Source organism: Frieseomelitta varia, unplaced genomic scaffold (genome assembly GCF_011392965.1).
Source record: "Frieseomelitta varia isolate USP_RPSP 00005682 unplaced genomic scaffold, Fvar_1.2 scaffold_435, whole genome shotgun sequence".
Lineage (NCBI taxonomy): Eukaryota > Metazoa > Arthropoda > Insecta > Hymenoptera > Apidae > Frieseomelitta > Frieseomelitta varia.
In genome coordinates this window covers 11,884-35,182 of record NW_025110185.1, presented here as the reverse complement: position 1 = coordinate 35,182, position 23,299 = coordinate 11,884, and the positions used below count along the sequence as shown (strand labels likewise).

At 40.3% G+C, this 23,299-nt stretch overlaps 1 protein-coding gene across 1 annotated transcript in view; it reads right to left on the bottom strand.

The window, feature by feature from the left end:
• LOC122532105 (homeotic protein proboscipedia-like) overlaps positions 1–23,014 on the bottom strand; it is a 45,485-nt gene extending 22,471 nt beyond the window's left edge. Inside the window, exon 1 of the mRNA XM_043660583.1 lies at positions 22,130–23,014. Coding sequence (XP_043516518.1) covers positions 22,130–22,649 — 520 coding nt within the window. The 5' untranslated portion in view covers positions 22,650–23,014. The remainder of the gene's footprint in view (positions 1–22,129) is intronic.
• Positions 23,015–23,299: the final 285 nt, after the last annotated feature.

Genomic DNA, 23,299 nt, shown 5'->3' with positions numbered 1-23,299 from the left:
CTGGACAGACGAATTTCGATGCAAATTTTCTTGTCTTCCGATTATACATGTAAGTAATTATTCGTCTTCTCAAACGGAATTTAATTAATACTTGGAAGAAGTCGATGGAAATTGATGTGTCTTCTTCGTGTTTCTTTCTATTTCAATAATAGAAATTCCGAGCCTACCGTACACGTTGCAAACCGAACACGGGTTTACGAGTAATTGAAAAATTACTACAAACCACCGACAGAAGCAGAGCCTGTTATGAAACGTTCTTCATGATCCATTTCACTTGCCATCTTCAATTCAGGCTTCCCTTCTAAACCTAGATCACACTCGATCCAGGCCGCACTTCCACGCGTCGTTTCAACCCCCTGCATCCTCTCTTAAGTCGTATCAGAAAGTAGTAAGCGGCACTTGTTCTTCGAAATTACGGTCCCGATCGTAAGTCTTAAAACGTGACTGGATTTCCAACACGACGAGGAACTTCAGCAGCTTTCGCCGAAAGGAAAGGGGAAGAGGGCGAGAGAGAGACAGAGAAAGAGAAAGCAAAGGAGGAAGGGAAGAAAAAGGGTGGCAGATCGACGCGAGAAGGATGGAAAAGGGTTTCGAGGTTGCAGTTACATAAAACCGAGAGAAATCTTCCCCGGGGAGAGCGCGAAGGGTCGTTTTTGGGTGGCAAGGCACGAAGACACTGTCCGGTGGCTGAACCTCCGTGCTCAGACGGCCGCCATGTGTATAATAATGTTAAAGAATGTTAAATGTGCGAGGGTTTCGGGGGCCGCATACATTAGTTGTTAACAATGCTATAAAGGACACTCGGCCCGTGTCTGGCAGCACCCCCTCACACGCGTCGCCGCTCAGATTTACGAGCGCTCCTTTCCGCGCCCGATTCTTATGTAACGCTCCTCCGCGACACCGAGGGTGCGGCCAGTCGCCAGCATCGCCCATGAATGAAAATATTGTTCGAACCGCCTGTTCTCTCGCAGTTTTCTGTCGAACATTTCCTGTCGAACTCTTTTGGAATTTCTGTCTCTTTGAATTTGCGGTGAAATTGGAAACGTTTCTTCTTTCGAGTTCGAAGGTTGATGGATCTTATTGTTAAAACTTGAAAGCGAGAGTAATTATAGAATTAAGGAGAGACGTTTGGTCTGTGTTTATAGAGTACGTATTCGTACTTACTAAATTTACGTTTTAAGAATGCAACTGAAGAAATTGTGACGAATGTTTAAATAAATTAATACTTAGACACGACGATTACGATTGAAGAAATGGAGATTCGTTTTGTTGTCTGAATATTACAACGAATATTTTATATTTGTGGTGAAACGAACGAAATTTTTATAAATCTTGTGAAAGCGTAAATTTATAATTTTTATAGTGTGCAATTTTTAGAAGTATTAATCACTCTTGAAGAAGCCTATTTCATGTCAGTCTAAAATTAAAACCGAGAAGTGGTACTTATAAACTGAGACTACTTGGAGGAAGTTTCCGAGGCTCGTTACCAGCTGGTCTGACAATGACGGCTGTTTCTACTGTAATATGCAGCTACGCTGCAACGTTTCTGCTCGCTTTATACGTTAAAATAATCAAACTACGGGCACGTAGGAAATAACTTCAAGACTCGTTAAATGCCAAGGAATATTTTAACAACAATCTCTTGTAACAATAATGTTAATAAAACTCGATGATATTTTTCTTCGTGAAAATATTCTGTTCACCCGATGTGAATGATATATTTCATTTCAAAATTTACAAAGTGCATTTAACATGCAAAAACATGAAACACAAAACTCCTGTTCATCAAAATGAAATATTTAAAAGATTAGATCCTGTAAAAACATGAATTTGCACGAGTAAAAGTCCTTGGCTCACTAAGACTAGCTGACTAGTTCACTAAAAGATACAGAGATCGATTCACGGCGATTGAGTATAACTCGTAACGGCGAAAGAGCTGGCAACAAAGAGAGAGAGAGAGAGAGAGAGAGAGAGAGAGAGAAAGGCGCGGTTTCGCGGGAATTTCATTTTCCAAGCTAATTAGCCGCGCCGCGGCCTAGAGTAAATTACGACGCGGGGCGTCGTTCCTTTCGGATTAAATCGAAAAAGTAAAACTCGCATCGAAGTCGGCAGAACGAAAAGACGAACGAAAGAGAAGGAGAGAGTGTTGCATTATCGTAATAGATGTAATTCATCGTGGCTAGCGGCACTTGACCACGCAGCATTTCCTAAGCAACCCCACACGCGCTATAACTTATCACCCTTGTCAACTCGTGCAAGCTGCAACCCTTGTGATAATTGTTTAAACCGACCACTGGCCACCCCTTTCAGCCGAGAGGACCGCGGCCGCTCGCTTCAGGCGTCGCGCGTTCGTGTATAAACTTTATGTACTTAGAGGCGAGCGTGTAGGTACTTAATTACGATTAAATTACTCCCCTTAAAACTCGTAGCGAACTTCGAAGGCAGGCCACCGTGCCTGATAATAAATCGCCGAAAGGAGAATGCTGTTTTCGTGCGTGTTCCGGGAATTCCTCGCGACGAAAAGAAGAACCTTCTTTCTTTCTTTTTTTTTTTTTTTTTTGTTATGGTTGGACAATGAATACTTGTAAAAAAATATATTTCGAGAGTAAAGGCAGTTTTAAAGAAAGTATTCGAGCTGCGTGATTGTGGGTAAATTTGTAATCAATGAGAAAATTATAGAAATTGCAATTTATTATTTAGGTATTTATTATTATTTAGATATACATATTTATTATTAGTATATTTATTATTTAGGTATTTATTATTATTTAGATATACATATTTATTATTAGTATATTTATTATTATCGTATATTTATTATTAGTATATTTATTATTATTTAGATATACATATCACACTTATGTAATGAACGTGTTACACAAATGTTGTACATAATTCTACAAAATTTTAAAATTTAATGACATAGTGGATAGTTGTCTGTTTGTTAGGTTGTTAAATAAATATTAATGCTATTTTGAGTAATAAATATTTTCACAATCTCCGCGATGTGCTTGTACGATATCTTGTAATTTCTGTCCATATATTTTCTCAGATTTGTTTCATATCATACATATAATTGTGATAGTTTCGCGACAATATTAACAATTTAAAACGAATGCAATTTTCAGAATTTTTATAATTAAACTGAATATTTATACAATTGAAGAATATTTATTCAATTTCCAAAGCATGATTTTCGCAAGTCACTCTCTTTCTAGCAAATTTTTTTTTCTGAAAACTAAAAAAACGATAAAAAAAAAGTATCATCCTTGAAACCAGAAAACTGCCGAGTGAAAAATACCGTGGATCAAACGAAGAAAATAATAGAAAGTAGAAGACGAACAAGACCACGAGCTTGAAAGCGGACATGAAACACACGATGAACAGACTTTGGACGGCCTCCAAAAAATATAGCGAGACCAGAACCGGAGCGACAGAGACTGAGAGCTAGAAAGAAAGAAAGAAAGAAAGAAACAGAAAACGAAGGAGAGAACGGAAGAAAGGGAAGAGAAGAAAGAGATGAAAGGAAGGTTAGTGCTCTCGTAGCGAGAGAAACGAGACAGGCTGGAACACTCGAACGAGGCCAGAGCAGGAAACCTCGGAGGAGCGAGAGCGCGATAGCGAGCAAATAATAGGGAAATGATTTGCTCCTTGTTAGATAAAGGACATTGCGAAGGGGACTCGCGAAAAGAAATATTGCCCCGAATGAAAGGAAGTGGGCGAACGTAGAGGATGGAACCTCAGCGCTTGTCGGCCCCCGGGGGAGGAAGCGGATCCCCTTTCCTTGTAACCGCTCTTCTCCTTCGGCTAGGTCGTGCCAGGTCATCCGTGTACGCGTATTCTGCTCGATTAGCAGTTAAATAGCGCCCTGTGTTTCTCTCACCGATGGCTTTTGTAGATGGATCTTTCATCCAGGTTCATCGTGCTAGATTGTTGCACGTGAAATCGATCTCACAAGCGTGTAGATTTATTTCATATTTAGCGACGAAGATTGTCGCTCAATAATATTTAAAGTTGTTGAGCGCAACATGACTAGTGTTTATTGCAAAGAGATAATATACTAAAATCTCTAATTAAATTTAAAGAAAAAGGAGAACCTACATTACATAAACATAAAATAAATTATATTATTATTGATGAAGGTATAAAATTAATTATTCCTTTATTAATAAAAATTGATCGTCTATTAGTTTGATTATAAATTAAATTAATTAAATAAAATAATCCAGAGAGGTGTATAATGTATTAAAACTTGAATTTTAATATATTATAAATATTATATATTATATATATAAATAATTTGATATTCTTCACGAAACTTGAGACCTCCAATGAAATGAAAGTTTTCGAAAGGAACATTAATAAAAGAGACAACTTGCCATTCACGTGAGAAATGGAACGAAGAATTATTAAAAATGATCTGTCGGTCAGTTTCAGTTCAGTCTTTGAACGATTTTGGACGACACACTGATAAATATGAAAGTTTTTTGAAAATTATTGATTATGCGAGCAGAAATTGTTGAATTGAATAATAGTCTTGGGAAAATGGATACAAAGTATGTATTAAAAAATATGTTGAGTTTTTAAGTGATTGAATTGACTTGAAGTGATCGATCGATGATAAATTAACAAGTTATATGGTGATTTAGTAGATGATAAATGGGCAAATTTAATGACAATTTTCTGAGAAGATTCGGCGTGTAATATTCTTAAAGGACTGGTGGTTAAAGTGGAAATTGTTACATCATGGGTGTTAGTCAGGAAAACACGATGGAAGTTCGATTTTTCGTCCAGTCACGTTTCATCACTCCGATGCCGTGTCTCGTCTTTCGCTGCTTATTCCAATTCATTATTTTAACATCGATCCGATGATATCGCAGCATCGCTAGCTACAATCAATAATAGACTGTTCGCGTAATTACGCGAACGTTTAACATTCGTTGCTTCGAGAAAATTTTTAGAAAGCTTCTTCAATTAAAGTTTCCCGGGGAGTTTTAATTTCTCCGTAACAGCGGAGCCCTCGAATCGATACAACTTTTAATTAATTCTTACCGACAATCTTTCCTAACAATAAAATTCCACGGAATATCAACTGTTCCCAAACGTTGGATATTTTAAAAATACACTCCTGCATTGTACTCTGGAAAATTTATTTTTCTGACAAATTCACTATTTTAAGAACTTTAATGTATAGAATACATCCTTATCAAAATTCTAATATGTTTTTACGTTCTTTCTCATGTGTGCGTAAAGTAGAAAAATTTTTCTTATTTCAGTTCTTCGCAATAAATTAAATATTCTTAAAAATTTCCCCAAAAACATCTTGGCGATATTCTGTGATTCTTCCTCTTTATTCTCAAATTTTTCAAACTTGCAATATCTCCTTAAAATACTAAAATATAAATATCTTTCCTAGAAATATGATCTTCAATTTTTACAAAGCAAAGAACAATAATTCTTTACAAAAATATCATACAAAAATTTACGAAACTCTCATTTTCCAAACTTACAACCGAACAATGACTTCGACTAAAGGTTTCCCCAAAAATTTCGTTTATCCTCGAATTTCCAATATTTTCTCGCGAGCAAAGAATTCCCCCTCCCCCTCCCAAAAAATACTTTTCTCCCCGAATTCACAAAACTCGCGATTAAACCACGACCCAGGTGGTGTTTCTTAAAATCGGCAGACCTGATCGGTCAGATCTGAATGCGAAATCTTTTCGGCCAGCTTCGCGCGGAAAACAACCGGCGAAATTCGCGTAGAATTCAACAAACAAAAGAAAAGAAAAAAAAAAAAAAGAAAAAAACATGGAATCGAGGTGAAGGATGGAGGTGGTGAGATTCCAGGAACGAATCGGCCGGCCTTTCTCCGCTCGGCCGAGCGAAGGGTTGACTCGTGGTATGGCGAGCGAGCAGCGTAGGTGGAGGTCGAGGATAGGGTATGCATGGCGGCGGAGAGTCCGGTAGCGATCATCAATCAGAAAGGCAGTCAGCCGTCCGTCGGTTGGTCGGCTGGTCAGCCACGTCCAACGCGTACGGAGTTTCGCGCGAGGAACGCATTTACCTACGAATCCGCGAGTCATGCTTCGACTACCGGTGCCCCCTGACAATCGATCCGTGCCGCCAACCTGCGCTACACCGCTTCTTCTTTTCCTATATACGTGTCGGTGAACAAAGAGGGGGATGCAGATCGGTTAGGGGAAGTTCGAGGTTCCGAAGGTTTTACGCTGTTTGAGGGTTGGATTTTGTGTATTGGTGTATAGGTGCGATCGTATGTTTCGTCGTATCGTGTCGTTCAGCTTATTTGAGTTTCCAGTTTGTCTAGAGGATTGTGGTTGCGGTGCGGGATTCGATTCCACTTGTTTGTATTGATCATCATGTAGATCACGTCGAATTAAGATCGTCGGATCGGAACGACTAACGTTTTCAAATGAGATTATGTTACTTGTAGTAGATGTATAAAATGTATAAAAGCGAGACGTATAGAATGTATTTAGTAATATGAATAGATTATGATATTGAATGTTGGAGGAGCTGTGTCATGATTCTAAATTCCTTTGATAAATTTATTTATAATTAGAAATCAAAACCTGCACTCTCTATAAAGAAATAAGTAATTTTTATCTGCACCGTGGTCACAGCTTGCTCTTTCAAAATGTCACGAAATCAAGCGTCCTGAATCTGTCACGTTATTTTTCCAAAAAAAAACACCATCTCAAATCACAAAAGGAATAACCTTTCTCTACACCGTCGCTACCTTTCAAACCTTCCCTTCACCAATCATCGTGTCAAATGTAGGGATCGCTCCGAAGGTGATCGCGCCTCGATAATTAAATTAAATGCGAATCCTCCGTGGTCCCCTTGTTTTACACTCACGCTGGATGGTTCATGTCGCGTGACTTTTTATCGGTGGCCTGACATTTTCCAAACAGAATGGCTTTGGTATTCTGGACACGACCCGTCGCGACAAGCCGAGCCAGCCGCTGGGAGATCTTTCAACGCGACCGTCGGCTAATTACCCCGGACAATCCCCCTCTCCTATGCCACTGTCACCCTTCACGGTGGTCACGGTGCACGTCTCCGTTTCTCCCACCCTCCCGGAGGCGGCGGCGCGGTTTCCGCGAAAGAAAGGACGCGTAAGAAGGGAGCGCGCGGCTAATGTCCCCTTAAAAGTAAAGTGCTTATAGTCCGCGATTGTAACACCGCTCCGACGGAATCGCTGCTAAGTTGATTTTAAAGCCACCTCGATTCCTCGCCACGCTCGATTCTTCCCATTGTACGGGAATCCTTTCAGCGGAATCGGGAATTGTCTCGGCCTTTATCTCCCCCCCCCCTGTTGTCGTTTGTATTTGTATCTCGAGGTGTGTGGAGAAGTTAAAGGCAGCTATTCATAATCTTTCTTCCAAGAGTTTCTACAGAGTTTTGTTTTTTTTTTAATTTTTTTTTTGTTGGTAGTTCCTCTCGACGGTTGATATTTCTGAGAAATTGATGACGGGCAGCCAGCTTGGATTTTTATAGTTATTATCCAGAGCACGATAGTCCAGCGTGAAATATTGATTTACAAAGCACTAGTTTTCTTAAACCAACGAACCGTTCTTCCGCTACGTCTAAATTCGAAACTAGCGCGAATTCAAGCAGCAAAGTGACAAGCAGCTCGCGTCATTGGAGCTCTGCCAGTTTTCTCGAAGCTTCGTCAATCTCGACGAGGAAGTAACGAACGCGGGGGAATATCTCGTAAACAAGCTACAACCCCACTGTCGAGAGTCCGGAGCATCTCGAAAATGCGCGAAGATGTAACGTTAAGCGTCGCTGTTTACAAAGACGATTCCTCCTCTTGGACACGAACCAATAACAATGTTACGCTGCGCGCAATAGGTCGGTCGGGTACCAACGCTCAAAGCAGGATAATCACGAGAGGAACTAGCGTGTCGCCGCGGTATCGAGCAAAACCTGTTGCCCGCGAGCGGGCCTCACAACGCGATAAAAAAAAGTTGCCGACACTTCGCGGTAGCGTTAGACACCGCGTTTGCTTCTTCGACGCGAACAGTTTAGCTTCATAATGCAAAGTCGCCAGTCATTCGCCGATCAAAGTGTTAAGCCCCTTCTCTGGCCGCCTCCGCTCGACAGCGCCGCTTTCAAAGGACCCCGGCCTCCTCTGATGATGGCCGTTTGATTCCGTCGTTGGTGCAGGACGTTGACACCGTGGAAACAACGAGCGAGAGTGGACAAGAGGCCTGCGAGCGATAGCGGCCACTTCTTTTGTCGGCATTGAATGGAGTATGCGAGAGATGGACAGGAAGTCGAAACAGAAGACGATGACGATGATTTTTGTGAACGTGAAACGCCGAAGGTGTTTGGAAGACAAATTTTTGAGTCTGAGATAGACATACGAAAGTGTTCGAACACTTGCCATGGAAGGAATTTTATGTATATTCCACTGTCTTATAAATCGATCTTGATTCTTCACTCGATTCTCTTCGTTCACATGAACTCGTCGTTTTGGCACCGGACACTTTAAATTTCGCCTCGTCGATCGAGAACATTTGCTTTCGCGTCAGAATATTACTGCAAGCTGGATAAAATCGAAAATTATGCGAGCGAATTGTATTAATGTTGTATTAATGCAATAATCGTTCTGCGCAAAATGAGCAAGTGTTTGATGGCTTATACAGGGAAACAATTTTGTCAGTGTCTAGCAAAATATAGGTTTGTGTTTATAAAATAAAATAAAATAATATTTATTTTAATATTTAATAATATTTATTCAACAACGCACTTTCTTTTGTTAAAAACCAGACAATGTTAATTATACAAACTATACTCAAAAATAAAGTTACGAAATTGTATTTTCAACATGTGCAGACAGAATAGGAGGAATACTAGTATTACATCATTAGGACACTGAATTAAATGAAAAGTACTTTTTACTTTTACGTGTACTTATATACGTAATTATATAAGTACTTATATACGTGTTATACTATTTTGTAAAATGTGTTATAAAATATTGTAAAATAATGTATATTATATTATATTGTAAATTGTATTTGTTACAATATTATATGTATAATATTATATGTATATGTTATATTATGTTGTATTAGTTTACAATATTATATGTGTTACAAAATATTGTAAAATAATGTATATTATATTATATTGTAAATTGTATTTGCTACAATATTATATGTATATGTTATGTTATGTTGTATTAGTTTACAATATTATATGTGTTATAAAATATTGTAAAATAATGTATATTGTATTATATTGTATTGTGTTATATAGTAAAACGTAAGTTCTCCTCTCCTCCCCTAAAAACACCAGAACTTTGCTACTTTGATGATCACCAAACACTAAAGATACAGCGGACATCTTTCGTAATCATTCTCAATCTGAAAGACAATACCGGTCTAGTGTTGAACAAACGAACTAACCGAGTTCGAGGAATCGTGTTCTCCGCGAGGAGATCACGGCTTTTTTTCCACGCGAACATCGGCGGCGATATCAGCCCTAGTCTTTTTGTCATCGCAGCGCGAGGAATCGTCTTCTCTGCTCCCCGCGTTTCTTCGCGAGTCTCGTTTTATATTAAAAATGAACTGTCGCTTCCAACGACCAACGCGGACGGGCATCCGACTGTAGCGTGGCGCTTTTATTTGATAAATCGCGCCACGACCTTCTCCGTCGGTCATCTGAATTTCTAATGCATTATTTTCCCCTGGTAGCTACCGGCTACGTCGAATCGCGCTCGGGGGAGACCGACCAGAGGGTGCAACTCTCGACGATCCACGCACTCGCTGCTCTCTCTCTCTCTCTCTCTCTCTCTCTCTCTCTCTTTCTCTCTCTTTCTCCTCCTCTTTTTCTCCGACCTCCCTCGTCAGTTCGACGGGGGATGATTTCGAAATCGATACCCGCAAGGTTTTAATCGTCGTTACTCCATTATTTATTGCGGGAAAGTTGGCTTTGTGTTTTCGTAACGAAGATTGCAACGAGATTGAAAAGTTAGAATGGGAGAAAATGCCTTGAAATTTTTATATTTATTTGAGAATGTAGAGAAGATCGTCCACTTTATGATCATTCTACTGTTTGTTACGAAAAGATCGGCAGCGGTTGTATAACACAGAAAGATACGAGTTGGAAAATTCGAAGGAAATGACGTTTTCGGTCGTTTTAAAATTTCTTTCAACAGGAAAAATAATGTAAATTGAGAAAAATGTCACACACAATTCGGATGTTTAATCGTTCTATAAGTATCTGCGATACTTTCACAATTTATTACGCGATGGTTAACAAAACTGCAAGTTGAAGGATATATTTTGTTTTGTCTAGAAGCAAATATTTTCTTTGGAAATTAATTGGAATAGATCCAAGATCGTCTTTAAATTCCCTACGTCTTTCCTCCGAAGCAAAGGCGGGATACACGAGAAATGATTAATTGGAAAAAATTGCAAGTAGAAGCAGAAATAGGAATATAATAAAAAATGCAATATGGCTGACGGCTGGGAAGAAAAATAGGAAACGCTGCACTAAAAATACGTGGGAAAAAAAAAGAACACAATAGCACGAACATAGCAGAACGTGACCGTAAAGGTAAAATCATAAAAGAAAAATATCAGGATAAAATGAAACCAACAATTAGACTCCACGAAGGGCAATTACTGTTTCTTGAACATGTAACGATCAACTCCCTCAGCGCTCCGGTTCATAAACTATCGAAGCAGTTATAGAGAGACTAACTTGAACGCCAATTAAATATTAGAGCGGAAAAATCATCGAGCTCGTGGTAATTAAGTCGACTGATAGTAAGTTGCTAAGTAAACAATTATTAATTTGTTTCTATTGTCGCACGGGACCGAGGCGAGTTTCACGCGCGTCGTTCATGCTCATCCATCATAGTTCTCGTTCCCTTTGCTTCGTCTCCTCGGCGTTTCTCCCACTTTTTCGCCGCAGCTTTTCCGTGCTACTTCGTAGCGAAACCTGCCAACGGTTAAACGGTTTATAAACAGTCCCGGTCCGGCGATTTATTAGCCGAAGGTTGCTAGAAACCAACCCCAAAAATGTGCTCGCGTGCCCTCTTTCTCTTCATTTTTATGTAAGAATCGTAGAGTGCAATATCTAATAATTACGTAACACACTACACATAATAATTAGATAGAAAATTCACAAACTTTTAAGGAATACTACTTTATAAAAATTATTAAAAGGTCTGACAGAATTATCTTTTAATTTGACACTTTTGAATAATAAAAATTCTATTAACCCGAATATTCATTAGTTATAGTAATTAGTCAATTCAGTTATTATTATTAGACTGCGATATTAGTTTTTAAAATTATTGTACCAACATTCCGTTACAATTGACGATTTCAGATAGGTGCACGAAAAACTACGCAACTTCCCATCGCAGCGAAATCATGATTCACACCGCTCGTGGTGAAAGTGCAAATACTATAGTAGCGTGTAATTAAAAGAGAAATACAGGGAGCCATTGAGTTGGCCCTCAAATCTGTCTTGAACCCTCAATTACCTTCGAAAGTTTTTTGTTTTTTAATTTGAAAGAGAGAAAAGACTGGAAAAGTTTTCGTTTTTACGACTTCTTCAATCATGGATGACGATTTTTCAAGTTTTAACAAAAATACGAAAATTACTCCGAAATTATCCCCAAACTTTTCACAAATATTTCCACGCAACAATCGACACAGATACCACGAAATTTCACTCTATCAAATTACAAATTTCAAGCAATACTGCAAGACCTCCAACAACCATCCACCAGTTTATACGAACGACGACCGACGCTCCTTTTGTAAAACCATTCGCGCACCAGTGTATCCGCGTAGCTATTATTTACATCTCACTAGAACCGAACCCTTCTGATCAGATTTCCGCCGGCACTTTCCCGCGATTCATCAATCTTCGACAGGGCTTGTCGAAACATTTTTATCGAACAGCGCTCAGTTCGAAATATCGAAATCGAACACGCGCGATGAAACGAAGGAACACGAAACGGGACTCGACACACGCGAATCGTATTCTACAGCGGCGTCGGTAAGGGTAAACGAAACGATTCGCGTGACAAATGCCAAGGGACTTCAACCATCGGCTGACGAGACACTCGATAACATTTTTACAGAATTTTCAATTTTAATTTCCTGAATTTAAAGACGAAAACGTATAGCGAACAGGGGTTTAGAGGTAAAAAGACAAAAGATAGATTTAACCACTTGCGCTGGTAACTGACTGCGGACCATAACGAGTGACCGAATCGTATACAACAATTTCGTCGCTTTCTTCTTGAACTCGTCGGTTAGAAATGATTGAGAAGTAATAAGTTTATTATTTGTTTTGCCTGGGTACTTAAATATACTTAGTATATTACTATATCATACTAAGTATATTTATCAGTATACTAGTATAGTAAGTATGATATAGTAATATACTTAGTATGATATACTAAGTATATTTATCAGTATAAAAGTATGTCATACTAAGTATATTTATCAGTATAAAAGTATAGTAAGTATATTTATACAAGTGTACTAAGTATACTTATTATATACTTAATAATAATACTTAAATATAAATTGTTTTGCTCTACAAATCTTAAATATAGTTGAAACTGAGGAAATATTGCAATTTTGGGACAAAAAATTCTCGATGTGAGTGGCACGTCATTCCAGCGCAAGAGGTTAAGTCGAAATGTAGCTGATAAAGCAATTAGAACAAACAGAGAGAGAGAGAGAGAGAGAGAGAGAGAGAGAGAGAAAGAGACAATTGATTAACTCTATCCTGACCTTATTAATCTAATCAGCTGCACCGCGACCTACACCGACTCGCTATGCTTATATCCCAAGTGTTACAATATTTGGAGATTGTAAATACGCTTCTGTTTCAATCGCTCGTTTATTTCTACTGACTCAACTTGTTGGACGGATTTATAGTTGCTTCGATCATAGTGAACGCAGCGCGAGACGACGGAAGCCGGAGACGAGGAGGGTGAAACGGAATCGGGAAGGAAAGAGGGCTGCCGCGTGGGCGCCCCACGCTTTTATAGCGGCCCATTTGGCGCAACAACGAGCGTGGAAAGTTCTTTTAGTGTCGGTCCACAGATTCCCCCGCGCCGAAATATGCGCACGATTATGGGGTTCCGGATTATCAATTTGTTATACCGTGTTTATTATTCAAGCACCGGTTCCACGCAGATGTGCAGTTCCGTGTTATAAACGCAGAAAGCCGCGATGCCGATTCCCAGTTTTTACGGACGCTTGCCAAGTGTTGGAACAGTAGTAACTGTTGTCGTAAATTTGTTAAGGATGTGTCTCCCCTCCTCCTTGTAGAATGTCTGCTGTTTATTTATTTATCGGCGTTAGCCCGTTCTTTTATAACGATTTATTCAAAAACGAGAACTCTTTATAAGAAATGCAGTGACAACGTGTATGTGTGTGTATGAAAATAAACTATTAAATTAAATGTCCTGACGTTACTGTGATACGTGTCTTGTTATGGTTTCTCCTGTTGGTAAAGGGTGCAATAGAAATGTACATTTATGTATCAAGAATATGTTTCTCTGCACGTATGTACTGTCGGTTCATTTCAATACGTATACGTATATGTATTAAAAGAAATTAAATCTAAGTGAATAGAGATAATAGATAAGTACAAGATGGGAGAAAGAAACAATTTCGAAATTGAGTCAAATTTTCCTGGTTTCCGTGTAATTTTATTGGTAGATTTCAGATTTTGTTTATTTGTATTTCTTTTTCTTTTTCTTTACCGAATTAATTTAGGAAAGAAGGAACTTAAATGGGTATCTTTGGCAACACGACTGTTTCAAAATTCTCCCCTCTGACAGCAGTCGCCGAAACTTTTCGATTCTACTTTGTACAACATTGCGGAGCAGCTGATAAGAAAGGCTCACGCTGGATTTACGTCAGAGAATTGAACTATCATTCGATTTTATGACCGTACGAGCTTCCCTGGCCTTCTGTTTTCCACGATTCAGCCACCCACGATCTTTCGAATTTTAGAAAAATCCAGAGGACGTCCCCTTTCTTTCTTCGAGTATTACTCGTAAACAAGGATTTTTTTTTTCATAAATCTGTCGAATTAAATTAAATTGAGTCCAAAGTCAGCTGTCTGTTAAAAATTCTGTGTTCAACAACACTCGAAGAAATTTCATGTTCCATTCCACCAAACGTTTGGTTTATCCCCCGGGTTAAATACGTTCCCGGTGATGCCATAGTCTTAAGAGCACCCCTCTGCTTCTCTTTCGCTTTCCTCTTTTCTCTCTTTCGTCGAGCAAACGTAGCGGCTTCTAAGGAGCTCGCTGGCTGGGATTTCCTAGGAGAGTTATCTCTAATTCGCCGCGGATTTACTTTCCAATGAATCTTTAAATTAGATGCCCCCTTTCTCTTCCAACCGCGATTTCCTCTCCTCGAGACTCCTAATCGTTCAATCACCTTTATCACGGAATCGACTGGAAACTTCGACTGCCTCCTTTCTTTCGACAATCCCCGTCCCCTCCGATTTTTTTTTTCTTTTTTTTTTATTTCGATGTTGACTTGCGTGTCACCGCAGAATCTACTTTCCAAGCATCCTTCGTTTTATTCGATTTTAAATTTAAAAACAAAATTTCCTTCTCCGTCGTGTGTTAGATTTAAACTTTGAATGTCTGCAATTCTAATGGTGTCAAACAGGTATAGGTTTTCCCTTTTAATTTTTATTGAAATTTGAAAGAGACTCGATATAAGTAAGATTGAAGATCTTTCTGTCTCACATGTAAAATTTAGCGTAGCGGTGTAAAACATCCTTTTATTCTTTTAGTCACAAATTTAAGAGACTCGGAATGTGCAAAATTTAATCACTGGTATTTAATCACTTTCAAATATTCTTCACGCGTTCTCAAATTTCCGTATGCGACTGATTGCAGCGATTCCAAATATCGCGCTACTTGATCTTACATTTTCAAAGATATAGAGAAAATTTAGACGTTAGAACTGTTTTAACGAATTCCGAAAAAAAATCCTTTTGATTAAAAATTCAAAAAAAAAAAAAAAAAAAGAAAAAAAAAGAAATCTCGCTTCGTAGCACCACTATCTGCCACTCACAGCCCGGAACCGAATATTCCAGACACCTCCGAGTCTTCATCCGAAAATTTCAATTAGCAGCCTCCCGCTGTCTGGAGCGTTCCTCGAGCACGTCCTTTTCTCAAGACAACCCTCGTTTCCTCCCGTCATCCGTCCCGTCCCGTCCCGTTCCCGCGTGTGTCACCGTACTCGCATTAAATTCCAATCTGTAACATCGACGCGCGTTTGTTTCCACGCTTCGGGTTTCTCGAAGAAAATAGGAAGGGTGGACGACTCGTCTGATTAGACAGACGAGTTATTCGCCCAAGGGGGGAGGGGCTGCGCAGAGAGACGAGCGGGGAGAGAGGAGAGAGAGAGAGAGAGAGAGAGAGAGAGAGCCGATGATGGTTTGCTCCGGTAATTCTTGCCGGATCCGTGGCTGGCAAAAAACCACGCCACGGATCCAACGGTGTTTTTCACGATGGCTTGTTCGAGGCGTCTCATCAGTCACGTCGCCACGGCTAGCAAAGCGGAGGCGCCAGCCCAGAAGACTCTCTCCTTCGAAACGCCGATGTGTCAATTAATCCCTGCATCCCCCGGGATATCACTAGGCTAGAAGCTGGATTATCATTATCCTCCTTGCTATCTCCTTGCCAGGATGTTCCGCCGTGCTACGAGACACCAGCCGTATCTTCATCCTTGGCGACGATGCTGATGGTGTCTACGTGGCACGAGGACACCGCCGCTTACGTCGTCATCCCTTTGCTAATTAATATCGCCGCGATACTTGCGGTGTTCGCGCGATTGTTCCCCGGCTTATTTGAGGATCGGCCGGTAGTTTCGAACAATCTCTTCTGGCCGGAGTTTGACAGGGAGCCGAAGAGGCGCGTCGTCGAGGAGGATTTCTGCTGAAATTCAACTAAGGGATGGAGTTTGACGAACGTGTACGTTTGGTTAGCATCTAAGAATTCAATATTGTCTATATTGTAGATAATAAGTTTGTAAATATATCATCTTGTATTTTTTAAAAATACTACTTTTTATTGCAAGTAAGTGTAATTATACATTTAATTATTATCAAATATCAACATTGATGATCGATCAAATTTACGATATTTCGGTTGTTTCGTATCGAAGAATTTAATATTGTCTATATTGTAGATAATAAGTATGTAAATATATCATCTTGTATTTATAAAAATACTACTTTATTGCATGTAGGTGTAATTATACATTTAATTATTATTAAATATCAACATTGATGATTGATTAAAAAAATTTACGATATTTCATCTTGTATTTATAAAAATACTACTTTATTGTAAATAAGTGTAATTATATATTTAATTATTATTAAATATCAACATTGATCGATTAAATTTACGATATTTTGGTTGTTTCGTAGAATCGAAGAATTTAATATTATCTATAATGTGGGTAATAAATTTGTAAATGTAAGTGAAGACGATTAATAGACAGTCGAATGAAGTTTTCTGCGAATTTTTGGTAATATTCGGAGGCTCGCGAAATTCTATATTCAAAGATATACAATACACGTGATATATTTGGAAAAATTTTTCTGAACAAAGTCAAACTTTGATTTTAATTTGGACGTTTTTTAATGCTCACTCCTCTACAATTTCTTATTTTTACATTATCTTCAAGTTTCCCAGAAACGCGTGAAAATCCAGTTGCTTCTTCGAGCAAGACGCGAGACGATTCGAGGCGAAAATTCTTCTGTGGACAAAATTAATAACGAATGCAGCTCGAAGAAATCCGGAACCATTCTTTAGTTTGGTTTTCCAGATTGTTCGGAGCCAGTATACTGGATCACACTTTGTTGTATCTTCGCACAATCTTCTCTTAATTATGAAGTTTGCTACTGTGAAGTACAATGATAATATAGTACCCGCTAACGAGAGAAAGTCTCCCGGAAAAAAAACGGGAAAGTGAACGGTAGAATGAATCTCGCCGAAAGCGTTAAACGGCGGACATTTCTCGTAACAAAAATAGCATCCTCTCCGATCTCGTTGTTTGTCAGTAGCGTTTTCTGTCAGTAAAATTCTAAAATTTCCAACAAACGATAGGGTAGAGTTGATTTTCGTAATAACGTAATATCTTCATATGGACGTAACTGAAGAAATGAAATCTAAATACTCAATGTTTTCTATATTTTTGCCTATTGTAATTTTACGTTTTGAAGCTTCCTATAGGAAAATATATAAAAAACCGCAGTCTAATCACGTCAATCAGAATAATTCTACACTTTTCAGTATTTTCTTCATACTGCAAATATTTTTCACAGTCTGTCTAGACCTCGCAAACGGACAGAAATTCACAGTCTCCTCGTAATTGTCTTCGTCTGTGTGTTTCACGCACTGTGCGTCTTAAAATTGCCACGATGGAAGGTCGGATGATCGGGAAGGGTTGTCGTCCAGCGTCCAACGATAAGAGAGGGTTCGAGAGGCGAAACACGGGCAAGGGGTAGGCAAACAGGCAGAGAGAAAGGGAGAAGCGATAGATAGAGACGACGAAGAGAGGATCGGTGGCAGAGAGCAGGCCACGTGAGTTATGGCCGTCCCGACGCTCTCTCCCGTTGGCCCTGCGCTCAATTTACAGATGATTCCGCGTGTTACCGCCTGGCCAACGGCTGGTTAACCTTCCTGCCGAACACTTAATCTTCCGACGTGTCCCGCGACCGGATCGGCCCGCGACTTTCCACGGATAACCGAGGCCGACGACAGTGCCAACCGCCTTCCGGATAAATGGGAACAGTACGCGATGCCCGTTTTGGCCCGGTTTCGCCCATAAACCACTGGCCGCCCCTTTGATCGTGGCGGCGGCGCGCGACCTTGCGTCCAACGACCGCGCCACGGTCCTCCACCGTAGATTTATTGGTGCTCGATGGGACGACAATAGCCAACAAGTTGCTGGAAAATGGATCGCGATCCCGCTGCCTTCTGTTTATATACCAGTCAATGCGTCAAGCGGACGAAATTTCGAAATTTCCTCTCGTTCAGAGGACTTTTCCATTCTTTCTTTCAATCGATCGAGGATGTTTCTTTACGATTTGAATGTTGTTGAGTTCTGTTCAATTTGCCATGCTTTGCCGTGGAATTTCAAAAATCGAATTGACGAAGTGAAAAGTGACGTCTAACAAACATATCATACTGTTTGATGAAATATATACTTGTTTATTTAGATTGTAAGACTTTCCCGATGACTGTCCTGTGCTTGCAAGTTTTCACGGACCGAAGTTGCTGTTTCTTTCACTTCAATTTTGCAGTTCGTAGAAATTGTTTTACATATTGATTACAAATTTGAAAAGATTGACGCATGTATCTGTACCATTATGACAGGTCATCGTTTAAGATGATTGTAAATATGAGAGTGTTTGTGAACGAGGAAACTCTGTAGTAGAAAAATCACGACAATAATCGCCTGCATTTCGCAATTTCATTAATTAACTAAAATGACACGACGACGAGTCAATTACACCGCTATCGAAGCTCGCGTTCGTAACGCGATCCTTCGGTATTACACCACTTCCGGTTGCACAATTGGAAGAAGAACGCCCCGTAACGACGCAGGAAATTGCGTTAACGCACACCACCTCGATGACAATTTCTCTCCGTTGTTAAATCCTTGGAGCGAAGATCTCGCTCAGCCGCCAACCAATCAGAGAACAAACGAGAATAGGCTACCGACTTTGGGAAAAATTCAACAACCGTGACCATGGCACCGCGTGTCATCATCTTTCCAACCATCCACAAATGTTGAGCACAACCTAACGAAAATACTAATCGACGTTGACCGAGAGGTTCTCTGCCACAAACCAGAACGAATTTCAGAAAAACAGCCAGTCGAAGACGTGGGATTCTTCTTTCAATTTTGGATTCCCCGCAGGGTGGACTGTTCTCGTGTCCTCGTACATACGTCGGAAGACAACAATTCGTTCTCATTGAAAGGGTTTTCAAGGGCCCGCATGTGTTGGCCATCGGTGTATCGATTGTTCGCGCGGCGAACTCACGTTCCGCCGGACGATGCATCATAATTTGTCGGCGAATGTTTACGAATGCTTGGGAAACGCGCGGTTTTCGCACGTGACGAGGTCCAGATGCCATCTTGTCGAGGAAAAGGTGCGGCTGCTGGCTATCATTAGCCGTCGGACAACGGGCACCTCGTGGCAAGCCACAACGTGGTGTCGCCGGACAGACGATCTACGTGCACACGATCCACGTAGAAACGCGCGCATACACGGAACCGTGGCGTTAATTGACTCGGAGTACGCGGTAGCTTCATCACCATTTAGCCAATGAATCCTCGAACGAATCATTTCCGTGATTTGGCTTTGTGATTGTGACTTTTCTGGCTGTTGGCAAAACCTAGTTTATATCGGGCGACTTTTAGTTGAACGAACGAGTTGATCTTTCACACTGTGGTTCACTGCCACGCATTTAATTTACCCGAGATATTTATAATTTTGATTCGGTTTTGCGATTGTGGCTTTTCTGACTGTTGGCAAAACCTAGTTTATATCAAGTGATTTTTAGTTGAACGAACGAGCTGGTCGATCTTTCACACTGTGGTTCACTGCCACGCATTTAATTTACCGATTTATAATTTATTTATTTTGATATATTTCTAATTTTGATGTTTATAATTTTCTGGCTGTTGGCAAAGCTTAGCTTATATTGGACGGGTTTTAATCGAACGAGTTAATTGATCAATTTTTCATTGTGGTTCACTGCCACGCATTTAATTTACCCGAGATATTTATAATTTNNNNTTTCTGACTGTTGGCAAAACCTAGTTTATATCAAGTGATTTTTAGTTGAACGAGTTGATCAATCTTTCACACTGTGGTTCACTGCCACGCATTTAATTTACCGATTTATAATTTATTTATTTTCATATATTTCTAATTTTGATGTTTATAATTTTCTGGCTGTTGGCAAAGCCTAGCTTATATTGGACGGGTTTTAATCGAACGAGTTAATTGATCAATTTTTCATTGTGGTTCACTGCCACGCATTTAATTTACCCGAGATATTTATAATTTATAATTTCTGACTGTTGGCAAAACCTAGTTTATATCAAGTGATTTTTAGTTGAACGAGTTGATCAATCTTTCACACTGTGGTTCACTGCCACGCATTTAATTTACCGATTTATAATTTATTTATTTTCATATATTTCTAATTTTGATGTTTATAATTTTCTGGCTGTTGGCAAAGCCTAGCTTATATTGGACGGGTTTTAATCGAACGAGTTAATTGATCAATTTTTCATTGTGGTTCACTGCCACGCATTTAATTTACCCGAGATATTTATAATTTTGATTTGGTTTTGCGATTGTGGCTTTTCTGACTGTTGGCAAAACCTAGTTTATATCAAGTGATTTTTAGTTGAACGAACGAGTTGATCGAACTTTCACACTGTGGTTCACTGCCACGCATTTAATTTACCGATTTATAATTTATTTATTTTGATATATTTCTAATTTTGATGTTTATAATTTTCTGGCTGTTGGCAAAGCCTAGATTATATTGGACGAGTTTTAATCGAACGAGCTAATTGATCAATCCTTCACTGTGGTTCATTGCCACGAATTTAATTTACCCGAGATATTTATAATTTTGAGAAAATAGTGCAACGAGAGCATATTCTTCCATTTACTCATTTACGTTACTTGAAATTCTATTGTTAGTGATATTCTTATTTTAATCGTTGTAAGATATTTGGTGTACAAAATATTGATAGCCCGTTGTTACTTTTATTTAACGTAAACGCAGCTTAACACGCCGATTTAATGCAATGGTTTTCGATTGGAGTTTTGTCAGGGGTAACAAACGCAGGATCTAGAGGACAATTCGCACTCGTGTTTACGAGCTCTCTCTCCTCGGTAATTGATTTATACCCCACCGATTGTAGACGATTAAACGTTCTGTCCGAAGTGAATAGAAGGTTGATAGATGTTGATGAATGACGGCTCGCTGATCTTTTTTTTCGACGAACGTTTCCTTGCGAAGAATGATGTGTTTGTTAATGTGTAAAAGGGGTGATTTTATGTTTCATTGTCCTGTTGCTCCATCGAGCTTTTATGGGGAGTTGGAAATGAACACTTGTGACGTGAATATAATTGCACGAATATTCATACAAATGAATAAAAATATTTATTAAGCGATGAGACGAGAGCGATGCAACGTGAAGACACCGTTGTATCTCGGTGTCGTGTAGTGACTCGTAAAGATATTTTGAATCCCGACTGTGGTTCTCTAAATCCTACAAATAGTAGACTGTATGTTAAATAGCGTATATCGAATTCTTGGATGCCGAATTTTGGATAATAAAATTGTGGATTAACTCCTCTCTGCCTGAAAATCTGTTTTATAGAAATTAGCTAGCGCTGGCCGATTATTTTAAAATACGAGCCACTGATTGCTCCAACGTAACTCGTTCAAAAAATGTTAAAATCGAACGATCAAACGATCGAAGGATCAACGCGACGAATGAGGGATTTGTACTTATTAAGGCATCGTGGAAAGGTTGTAAAACCATATGAAATAAGAACAGTAATCGTTGGTGAATACACGTAGACCGCTATGGGCCACAGTTAATCGACGTTCGTCGATTCACCCTCGCAGCGAAACATATACCAAACGATCCCTTGAATCGTCCTGTGGGGTCCTGCTAATTGATAATGTAACTTACACGGAAAAAGACTAATCATGTCTCTCGATTTACAAGCGGGGTGCCTTTTAGATCCATTTATCTTTTCATCGTCGAATACAATCGTTTAGAATCATTCGAATTACTTCTTCAAAACAATTTCTACATTTCAACTTTCAATACACGTTTCGTTCCAATAAATACTTGGAAACCTACCAATATCAAATTTCGGAACCACTCGTTTGCCATTTAGTATCGAATTCCTCTTACAAAGGTCCCAGTTGACGTTACAGTTCTCATTCCTCCTCGCGCAAGAAACTCCTCGTAAAACCTCGTATCATTATCTTTCAAACTAGATCCTTCCAAATCTTTCACAATTTTCACTTGCTTACCTTGCTGGTTGCTCTTCCGCGTGGTCTTCTTCTCCTTCATCCACGGGTATTCGGGCACGTTGACTGACGGATCGGCGACCCCGTGAGGATCCATCATGGCGTGGTAACCAGGATGATGGGATCCAGGACTGATGGATCCTCCGGTGCCTGGAGAATGCTGAAGGCTAGCATCGCCGGCCAGTTGGGGCAATGCGGTCATAAACTCCGCCATGGAGGGTTGGCTGTTGATGAAGCCTGTCTCTGCTGAGCCGCATGTCGGGTCCATGGCTGGATGATGGGTCCCGTGCGGGGGCAGCCCGGCCGGAACACTTGCCACCGTGGCCAGCCAGAAGCCACCCCCTCCGTCGTTCGCCAGGACGGGTGTCGTCGGCCTCGTCTTCACGCTCGCGATCTCCTTGCCCGCGTGGACCAATGCCTCGAGCTGCCTTCCGGCTGGTTGCACGCTGCCAGGACCACCTAGCTGCGTGAAATTCTCGCGATCCTCTTCTCGATGTGGCAACAGTTGTTGCTTGTCGCGCATGGAACGGTGGATGACACTCGTTTTCAAATTCCTTCTCGCCTGTGTATAAACGGAGACAACTCAGTTTGGCTCCGCTTGATTCTCTTACTGATTAATATATCTGAATGGTCCTTGTTTTCACTCGAACCAAAGTGAGTTTAATCGTGCTGCGGCTCCGTCATCTGGAACACGAGAAACGATACTACACCATGAACGAATCCCTCGCACTGCAGTTTCATACACCGCGGAGTCATAATCGCGCGAATTCACTCATTCCACGAGAATTATATATCGGGTTTCGACCAGGAGCCGTAGACGACAGCTGGTTCCCACTTGGCTCGTTCATCGGGCCATCTCTTCGCCGAGTTCACTGGAGATCGAAGCACGACGTCGCACAGAACACTCGCAGCGCGTAGATACCATCTCGAGAGTATCACAGAACCGATCCGTACGGCGGTTGGATCACCAAGGAAAAACGCGGAAGCACACTTTCACAGAGGAGATCGTTGGATCGACGAGGATGATCGGTGACGAGGTCGGCACGAGAGAGTGGCGCGCACCGGATCGCGTACTCCGCGGCTACCAGGAGCGTTCCGATCGGCCGGAACCCAGGCAGGCTGGCTGGCTGGCTAGGCAGGCGAGCCAGCGATCGCGATGTACACTTGCCATGG